The sequence below is a fragment of the Chelonoidis abingdonii genome, chromosome 2 (assembly GCF_003597395.2).
Source record: "Chelonoidis abingdonii isolate Lonesome George chromosome 2, CheloAbing_2.0, whole genome shotgun sequence".
Taxonomy (NCBI): domain Eukaryota; kingdom Metazoa; phylum Chordata; order Testudines; family Testudinidae; genus Chelonoidis; species Chelonoidis abingdonii.
This window is the reverse complement of record NC_133770.1, coordinates 301,536,283-301,546,122: the sequence shown is the minus strand read 5'-3', so window position 1 is coordinate 301,546,122 and position 9,840 is coordinate 301,536,283. Positions and strand designations below refer to the sequence as shown.

At 54.5% G+C, this 9,840-nt stretch overlaps 1 protein-coding gene across 1 annotated transcript in view; it reads right to left on the bottom strand.

Moving 5' to 3' along the window:
- LOC142046276 (NFX1-type zinc finger-containing protein 1-like) overlaps positions 1 to 7,650 on the bottom strand; it is a 31,017-nt gene extending 23,367 nt beyond the window's left edge. Inside the window, exons 1-2 of the mRNA XM_075062046.1 lie at positions 7,026 to 7,650; positions 4,398 to 5,789 (exon numbers count right to left, since the gene is read on the bottom strand). Of these exons, the coding sequence (XP_074918147.1) occupies positions 4,398 to 5,771 (1,374 nt within the window). The 5' untranslated portion in view covers positions 5,772 to 5,789; positions 7,026 to 7,650. The remainder of the gene's footprint in view (positions 1 to 4,397; positions 5,790 to 7,025) is intronic.
- Positions 7,651 to 9,840: the final 2,190 nt, after the last annotated feature.

Here is a 9,840-nt window from a genome sequence, read left to right as displayed (position 1 = left end):
GCCCCTCAAGCTCTTCGCAGCCCCCTTGCTTGCACAAGCTTCCAGCCAGATCACACTTGCGCCGGCTTGGCATACGTCTGTCCTCCTGGCCACTCACAGCTCGGAGTATGAGGTGGGGCTCAGCCGCTCCGCACGGTTTCCAGTAGGGACCTGCCTAGTTGCAGCCAGCCAGTTCGTTGAGGGTACACCATCCTTCTCTTGCCCCAGCACACGGTTCGATAGCTGCAGGACTCCTCGTGCGCCGACTGAGACTGCTCACTTGCAATCCCCCGGTGTAGGACCCAGTTACTGCAAAGTCCTTCTCACTGGCACACCACTCCCAGGGGTTTAATCACCCCTTCGTTTTTACTGCTCCCAGTCACTTACATGCAGGAAGCGCCTCCACGGGGGATGACAGTTTATCCCACCGACTAACAACATTGTCACGGTGCTGTGGGGAAGTCCTGCGTCCTGCACCCCTCTACTGCGCGATATCTCACATGTTGGCTCCTTAGCCCAGCTCTAGTAGCAACACAGTAAGGTTAGGTTGGACAACGGAACTTGGGGCAGGCACAGTCAGGACTTCTCAATCAAAAGTGGCCATTCTGGGGCTTTTCATGGGTGCTGGATCCCAGCTTAGTGATACCTGAATTCCGGCCCCACAGCCCAACCCCAAACTGAAAAACTACTCCCTCCTGCCGGCCCTTCCTTTGTCTTCGCTTCCCGGCCATAAGGTGGTGTGGACCTTTCCCCTCCAGGATTTACCCCTAGCTCAGATTTAACAGGCTCCTGGTGATCATCCATCCCACGTAGTCCTCCCGTGCTCTCCCGCTTCCCACACAGACAGCCCCTACCTCACATCACACCTCCTTAGTGACACTTCATCATGTTGACAGGTCGTTTCCTGCAGACTTTGTCAACCTACAAAAAGACCACCAGTTCAGTTTGGGCATCCCTCCCCTAACATCGCCTCAGCCGTAAGATCTTGAAGCAAAGAATCTTCATTTTAGTTTCTCCGCTCGTTATGACTTTTTATCGTTCTTTAAGCGCTCCCTTTTTGTTATATTCGGTATTGTCATACAGGCGGCCTCACTGGTTGTTTAGCAGGCTCCTGCCTGTCTTCTGAGGTGTAACGTTAAAAAGCATTTTGTTGATATGACCCTTGTGGAGGTTTTTGGCGAGCGCGATTCTTTCATGACTCCTCTTTGGCTTTTCTTATTACACTCTTGCAGCTTATGCTGTGCGGTGGTTTGTCTGGCTCCTATTTCTTATTTGCTCTCACCCAGGATTTACTCTTCCACTTTTTAAAGGACGTCTTTATCTTATGCACTGGCGGCGGCTTCTTTACATGGTTGTTTAGCCATGCTCGGTGGCTCTTTTAGTTCTTTTACTGTGTTTTTAAATTTGGTGGAGGTGGTGCATTGAAGTTGTGCCTCTATTATGTTGTCTTTTAAAAGGGCCCATGAAACTTTCAGTGATTTCACTTTCTGTCCATCTTGTTACTCTCTCCTCTACACTTGTGTATGGGTTTGAACGTGACACCCTCTCTCTCTCGCTCCTAGCTCCCTCCCCTCTTTGACATTATAGATTGCCACTTCACGTTGCTTTTGGGCTGTTGAAGGTGTTCTTCCCACCACGGGGGATGTTGAATGTATCCTGTCATATGGTCACTATTTTTATGCCAGGGGCGGTGTCCTGCTTATAGTTATCTCTTGGACCAGCTCCTGTTGCTCCACTCAGGATTAAATCAGAGTTGCCTCTCCCCTTGTGGGTTCCCGTTCCAACTGGCTCCAGTAGAAGCAGAGATGATTGGTAAGCGGGTAGTAGTCGGAAGAAATGTGTCTGCTGCATTTGTCTTGTAAGTGAAAGATGTTTCACCAGTCATTATGGGGATAATTTAGAAATCCCTCACTATTATTTGCTGTTCTTAATTTTTGAAGCCTCTCTAAATTTCCCTAGCAGTTTCAATCATTGCCTATTACTTTCCTGGTCACGCGTCGCAGGTAGCGGATAATAGATCCCTAATGTTATATTTTTGCACATTAGGCTATTGACATCTATTCCATAGCGATTCTGTGGGAACATGATGCGCCTCTCGCGACTTGAATTTTGTACTTCATGTGTTGAATTACATTGGTTCTTTGCCAGGGTATTAGTTGGCCACTCCACCCTCGCTACGAACCTGTGTACTGTCCTTTGCTGTTATATTGTGTACCCCAGAGATTGAGATTGCTCGTCCCACCCTTTGATTGCTTCAGTCACCAGGTTTCTGTGATGGCCTGTTATATCATCCAATGTGGGATCCTCTTTCCACCAGGGAGTCCAGTTCACCCAGGCGTCTGATTTATTTAAGGATGTCTTAGCATGTTGTGGGTAGACAATGCACTTTATAAAACTTGTCCTTGGTTTATTTGTTGCCCTTTTCTTGATTGTGCCAGATTCTTTTTCTTGTTGCCTGGCCGAGGGGCGAAATGCTTCAACCCCCAGCAGCGGAGATGCATCCTCCAGGGCGTACGGGCTCAGGACATTTCTCGGTGGACAGGCGGATGCTGTTGACTGATAACTCCATCGGTGTCTGGCCCTTAGACATTTATTCTCTTCCGTCCTCTGCCTCTGACTATAACCATGGAGATTCTCTAATCATCAGTATCTCTTCCCCTTAAGAGAATAGTTTTGTGTTCTCGGAGTCCAACCAATGCTCCTCTAGCAGGCAGTGCGGCGTGGTTCCCCATCTCCTGACGTTTGAAAAAAAAGTGCTGGTGATAAAACAACTTTTATAATTGACTTCAGGATAGGAGGTAGGCATGTCTGTTAGTGTGGAGTCTGTAAGAAGCAGCAGAGTAATCCCTGTTTCTTTTTTTTTTTGTAGTTTGTTCTTTGCTTTTTTTCCAATGATATTGGTTTTTTTATGGCACTTATAGGAGCTAAACGCGAGGGACGTTTTGGGAGCGTGGCTTCGGTGGCGTGAATACCCACTTTGTCAGATGCAGGTTTCACTCCTACGAAAGCTACACCTCCAAAAACCGTCTGCTTGTCTCATAACGGTGCACCATCAGGACTTTTATCTTTGCTGCTTGTAACCTATCTGAATGTTCAATGCGCTGGCTCAGTCTGGTTCCACTTTTGGTTTAGGTGGAGCCCATCTCTTTCTGTTAAACAGGTCACTCCCATCCCAAGAGTTGTTCCCCAGTTTCCTAACGAAGTGTTAACGCCCTCCTCTCTCACACCATCGTCTGTCATCACGCAGTTGAGGACCTCTCGAATCTTCTGCCTGCCTACTGGCCTGAGCGTGGAAACCTGGGAGTGCTATTTTCGAGAATGCCACATAGATTCCTGGTATTCAGTCGTTGTCCTTAGCGGCTTCTAAATCCTGGCTTCCAGGAAATCTCTCCTACCGTTCCCTATGATCATTGGTACCTACATGTACCACGACCATCCGGCTCCTCCCGCAGACTAGCATAGTCTGTTCTAGTATGCTCGAGAGATCCGCAACTTCGCACCGGCAGGCAAGTCACCAACGGTTCTCCCGGTCATCACAGACCCCAGCTAACGTAAGCTCCTCTCTAATGATCGAATCTCCACATTCACTAACACCCTGCCTTTTCCTAGTCCAACTGGAATTTGCCCTCCCCTGGGGAGGTAACCTGCAGTTGGCGAGAGGGCACATCAGGCACATCTGGGAGGAGGTGCCCAACTATTAGAAGGTGTTTCCTTCTGTCCCATTGACTGCTCTGCTTCCCTGGGCCTTTCGTTTCCTCCTCAACAGCACAGAGGCTGTTGACGGGGTGGGGCAATTCTACAGTTGTTCCTTCAGAGGATGGAGATGGATGGCAGGAGAGAGATCACTTGATCATTGCCTGTTAGCTTCACTCCCTCTGGGGCACCTGGCATTGGCCACTGTTGGTAGACAGATACTGGGCTAGATGGACCTTTGGTCTGACCTGGTACGGCCGTTCTTATGTTCTTATGTTCTTAAATGGGCAGCTGGCACGCGCCGGGCGTTATGGGCGAGGCCCCGAGGCTGCCCCTCCCCCAGCCCACTCCACGGCACCGGTAGCCAGCAGGTTACCCCAGTGGGCAAAGCACCCAGGCCCCAGGCCCTGGCTCTTTAAACCCCTGTGAGTGCCCAAACTCCTGGTAATCAGGCCTGCATCTTGTTGCCGGCGTCCCCGCAGCAGGGCACAAAGCGCTGCACCGCCTTTGCTGTTCAATGTGGTTCTCCTCATGCCCTCGGCAGGGCAGTTACCCCATGGTACAGATGGGAAATTGAGGCACGGAGATACTTGCCCAAGGTCCCTCAGGAAGTCCGTGCTGGTGCAGCGAATTGACACCCCCTCCTCCCCCGTGTCCTAAGCCAATGCCCTACCCCTGGCCCAGCCTCCCCTCCTACCTGCCCCTCCCTGCTACCCCAGACCTACCTCAGATGTGTCCCCCATGGGCTCTTTGTCGGCTCGCCCAGTGGGGCGCAGAACAGAGAGGTCAAAGGTCACGTCCTTTCCGAAGTGTGTGGGTGGGGCGACGGGGGTGCGGCACTGCACGATGTAGTTCTGGAATGGCACCAGGGTGGGGTCCAGCTCCTGCAGCCCCTCCAGCACGTGCCTGTAGGACTCGAAGAAGGCCGGCGACTCCACCATGATGAAGTTGGTTTTCCCCAGGTGCCTCATCAGGAGGTCGCTGTGGTTTGCCTTAATGTCCAACCACACGGCCCCCTTCAGGAGCTCAGGCCTGTTGCCCCCCACCACAGTCCCAAACAACACCTGGCCACAGTCACTGGAGATGAGGCAGGTCAGGGAGCCACTCAGCAGCCGTTTGGAGGAGGTGTGGGAGGAGCCCTGCGGGGCCTGGAACCTGGCCATGTATATGGCACCGACTGGGGAGGTGCCCACCTTTGCCAGCTGCACGTTCCTATAGACCCGCAGCCCCCTCTGCTTCCCAGCGCCCCCAAACACGTTCTGCAGGGAGAAGTGAGCCGAGATTCCGCTCCTCAGGGGCCGGACGAAATCCTCCCGCAGCAGCCGGAAGTGCGTGTCCAGGTAGGCCGTGTCGCTTGCGTATTTCCCGACGGGGAGGTTGCGCTTCAGCTTCTGCCCAGGGTCGACGAATATCTCCTCCGGGGTTGGGAAAATGGGGATCGTGTGGAAATCCTCCTGCCAGGCTGGTGAGGCGAGGGGCGCACTGCACTGTGGGAAGGTCGAGTCCACCAGGATCTTGGTGTCATGAAGCCGTTTCTGGATGATCCACGTAAACTGAAAGCCGCGGCTCTGGAGTCTCTGGGCAGTGGCAAAGAGAAGGTCCACAGGGTAGCAGAGGAGGGTCTTCGTCTGCTCGGGGCACGCTGTCAGCAGATGATGCAGGGCAGCCACCGTGTCCTCCATCACCTCCTGGGAGATCTGCCCGTCCTGGTGCTGGAAGCTCTCCAGCTCAGCAATGAAGCCTAGCAGGCTCCTGAGCACGAAAGCTGGTCTCAGCACCACGGCCAGGACCGGCTGGACCAGCTCCGGCTCACCAGCGCTCTCCACCGCCACCTTCAGGGCCCGCAGCAGCGTATACACCCTGGCGGGGCTCAGGCCGGGGCTCTCCACGACCTGCTCCAGCTGGAAGTCGTGGTCCAGCAGGAAAGGTAGGAGTTGCTGGGGGCTGTGGTCACAGAGCTTTTCCAAGTCAGTGAGGATGGTGCAAGGATCCGTCCTCCAGCTGGGCCCTGGCTCTGGGGAGAGCCGGGCAGCTTTCGGTGGCCCTTGCCCCCAGGCACTCTCAGGCCAGTCCAGCCACCTCCTCTTCTGGCCAGACATTTCTCCACAGGGCAGGAGCTGCTCAGAGACAAGAGGAATCGGTGTTGCAGTACAAGCCCCCATTCCCACCCTGCCTGCTCACGGGGGCTCCACACCCAGCTCCAGAGAACGGAACTGGACCCATAGAGCCTCCTCGTTAACGCCATACTAATGGCTTTGCCCCATGACTCCAAACTGAGGGAGCTGCACACCCTGCTGAGATCAGAGAACCACCCTAAAGGGGCGGGGCAGGGGGGTCGTCCTGGACACTGGAGCGAAAGCCGCGAGGTGCAGTGAATGAGGCCATGCACAGAAGGCAGAAACGAGAGATGAGCCCACCTGCGTCTGCCTGTCGCTGGCTGCTGGGGGCTGGTCAGCCGCTCCCCTGGGGGCCACGTAGCCCAGAATTGCCCACTGGGAGCTCCTTGCACCATGCTCTGCGGGCACTGGTTGGACACAGCACGGGGTGGATGGGTCAGGGGCTGGGGGTTCGTCTGTTCAGCATGGCCAGGTGCTGCTCAGTGGGCAGAGGGTGGGGGCATCGCGGCGAGGACGGCGTGGGGGGATGCAGGGGTGAGTGGAGGGGGCTGGTGAGCCGGTCCCCTGGGGAGTCTCCCAGCCAGGAGAGCTGGTGATAATATTGTATGTCTACCTGAGGGGCCCACAAGCACCTTCCACCTGTCCAAGGGGCAGCTCTGCTGGGAGGGGCAGGGGGAGATTTGGGCAGACAGCTCCTGGGAGTTCTTTGGAGCCCGGCACAGCAGGCAGGAGCTGGCCCAAGGGGCTGTTGTGGCACCTCCGTCCCTGATCCCGCAGACCCTGGTGGCACCACTTGTCTGCCTCCGTCCCTGACTCCCCAGCCCCCAGGGCCACCCATCTGCATCCACCCCTGGTCCCCTGTGCCACCTGCCTGCATCCACCCCCTCGCAGCCCGCAGTGCCACCCGCCCTTATCCACACCCCCTGCAGCTTGTGGCTTCCACCTGCCTCCATCCCTGACTCCCCAGCCCCCAGGGCCACCCATCTGCATCCACCCCCTCACAGCCCCCAATGCCACCCACCCTTATCCACACCCCCTGCAGCTTGTGCCTTCCATCCGCCTCCATCCCGGAGCCCCCCCAGTGCACCTGCCAGTGCCTGTGCCTGAGCCCCCTGCCAATTTCTGTGGTTTTACAGCCACACTGTCTGCTCTCCCCCCATCCTGTTGTGTCTCCTGGATGGAGAGTCCCGTTAGCAGCCTGGAGGGAGCCCACTAGCTTAGCTTCCCTCTGCATACCTGGCACGTCTGTCACTGTGCCCCTGCCTCTGGTACCTCCCCAAGTGCAGAGCGAGGCAGGGTCCTGTCCAGGGCGCTGAGCTGGGCAGCCGGGTCCGGTGCTGAGCCAGGTGGGGTCCTGTCCAGGGCGCTGAGCTGAGTAGCTGGGTCCGGTGCTGAGCCAGGCAGGGTCCTATCCAGGGCACTGCGCTAAGGGCAGCTGGGTCTGGTGCTGAGCCGGGCAGGTTCCCTTGTAATAAGAGACTGTTGGCAGCCCTAGCTCCCGCCCAGATGCTGCCTCTGAGCAGAGAAATAGAAACTTATATTTCCTGCTCTGGTGCCCTCTGGGTCCTAATACAGGTCTGACAATGCTGCCTGGGGGGAGCTGAGATCATTCAATCTGGGTGAACTGCAAAATAATGGGGGCAGACAAACCCCAGACGCTGGTGGATATTCCGCTACCTAGATTTAGCAGGCAGCACTGAACAGCTCCTGTAGTACCTCACTGGTTACTGAGAAGTTCAAACACCGCAGTTCCCTTAAAGTGCCCAGCCTCAGGCCTCCGTCCAGACACACAAGGCAGAGATGATGACGATTCCTGAAAATCTTCTCTCATCATATAAAAGAAAAGGTTCTTTCAACCCCAAAGGGTCAGACACACACCCAGGTCCAATTATAACTTAGATCTTACCCAAAATACACTATACTCAAGTCTTATTAACTAAGCTAAAATTTATTAAAAAAGAAAAGAGAGAGAGTGTTGGGGTATGGCTACACTGGCACTTTACAGAGCTGCAACTTTTGTGCTCAGGGGTGTGAAAAAACACACCGCTGAGCGCTGCAAGATGCAGCGCTGTAAAGCCTCAGTGTAATCAGTGCCGCAGCGCTGGGAGCGCGGCTCCCAGCACTGCAAGCTACACCCGTAGTATAGACAAGCCCTGTTTGCTGACATCCCAAGTCTGACAAACACCTCCCTTCTACCTCTAACCATGCAGGCTGCATTTCAAAGATCTGGTTATTTAATCTTTCCTAACCAGTCTCTAAAGCTCGGCCCTGGTGAGGTCAGTCTGGAGGTAATTAACCTTTCTGGCCCTGTCACCTCCAATGAGATATTAGATCACACTCCTAACATTGTCTGGCCTCGGCTCCACGGCATGAGCGAGGGTCTAGCCCTAGGGCTGGGTTGGGCGTCTGTACAGGCAGCCATCGCCCCCATCCCTGGCTGGAGGGCTGCATGGATTGGCCAGGAACAAAGGTGATGGCACGGTGAGGGGGTGGGGGCCACCCACACCAGCTCCCTCCAGCAGCAGGGGCAGCAGGGCACTGCCCTGGAGGGGGCTGTGAGAGGGACGGGTGGGGTGGGACCATTTGCTGACCACATGGGGGCATTTTATTTTTATGCATTGTAGTTTGGGCTTGGCTCCTCATGGGCCCAGCCCTGGCCTCCCATTCAGCTGAGGAAGCTGGTCGCACCAGTGCTTGAGTGACATGTTGCCAAGTCGCAGTGCAGGGCAGTGTTTTCAGAGCCGGCATCGCGGGTTGTGGTATTGGGCTAGTTTGCTCATAATCGGCTGCATTTGGGCTGCTTAGATTTAATTCATGAAAGGAAACAGAATAGCTGTAATTCAAAACGCTGGGTTGTCATAAACAGAAGTAGGAGTTAATAGCAACGAAGTACTTTATATCTCTTTTGACTGTAAAGGGTTAACAAGTTCAGTGAGCCTGGCTGTCACCTGCCCAGAGGACCAATCAGGGGACAGGATACTTTCAAATCTGGAGGGAGGGAAGTTCTGTGTGTGCTGTATGTTTGGTGTTGTTCTCTCTGGGTTCTGAGAGTGACCAGACGTGCAACCAGTTTCTCTCCAATCTCTCTGATACAGGCTCTTTATCAGTTCAGAATAGTGAGTACTAGCAGATCAGCGAGTTAGGCTTATGTTTGTTTCTTTATTTGCAAATGTGCATTTGCTGGAAGGATTTTAATTTGTACTCGTATACTTGGCTGGGAGGGTATTCCAGTGTCTATAGCTGAAAGACCCTGTACCTAATCCATCTTAAATTTACAAAGATATTTTACTGTTTTTCTCTTTAATTAAAAGCTTTTCTTGTTTAAGACCTGATTGTTATTATTCTGGTGTGAGACCCCAGGGACGGGGCTGGATTCACCAGGGAATTGTGGGGAGAAAGGAGGGAAGGGGGGAGAGAGGCTAATTTCTCTCGTGTCGGATACTGTCTCTCTCAGGGAGAGTCTGGAGGGGGAAGAGAAGGAGGGGGAAGGGGATTTTCCTCTCTGTTTAAGATTCAAGGGGTTGAATCACAGTGATCTTCCAGGGTAACCCAGGAGGGGAAGCCTGGAGAGGCAACGGTGGGGAAAGGTTTACTTTCTTGTGTTAAGATCCAGAGGGACTGAGTCTTGGGGTTCCCGGGCCGCATGAAGGTTTTGGGGGGACCAGAGTGTACCAGGCACTGGAATTCCTGGTTGGTGGCAGCGCTACAGGTTCTAAGCTGGTAATTGAGCTTAGAGGAACTCATGCTGGTACCCCATCTTTTGGACGCTAAGGTTCAGAGTGGGGAATTGTACCATGACACGGGCCCTGAGCCCTGGGGCGGCGGCCTGGTTGGTGGAGGTGAGGGGTTATTGATGTCACAGCAATGCTGTGTCAGGTCTCTCCTGAGGGGGCTGGGCTGTCCGGGCTGAGGCGAGATTTCCAGCTGCAGGGAGAGCTGTGAGCCGTGGCCATGCCGAGCGCAGGTGGCACTTGCCGGCTCGGCTGCTCCCTGGTGGGACACAAGCTGGAAGTGCAGGTCCTGAGTCACAGCCTCTTCCCCCTGTGGGGGC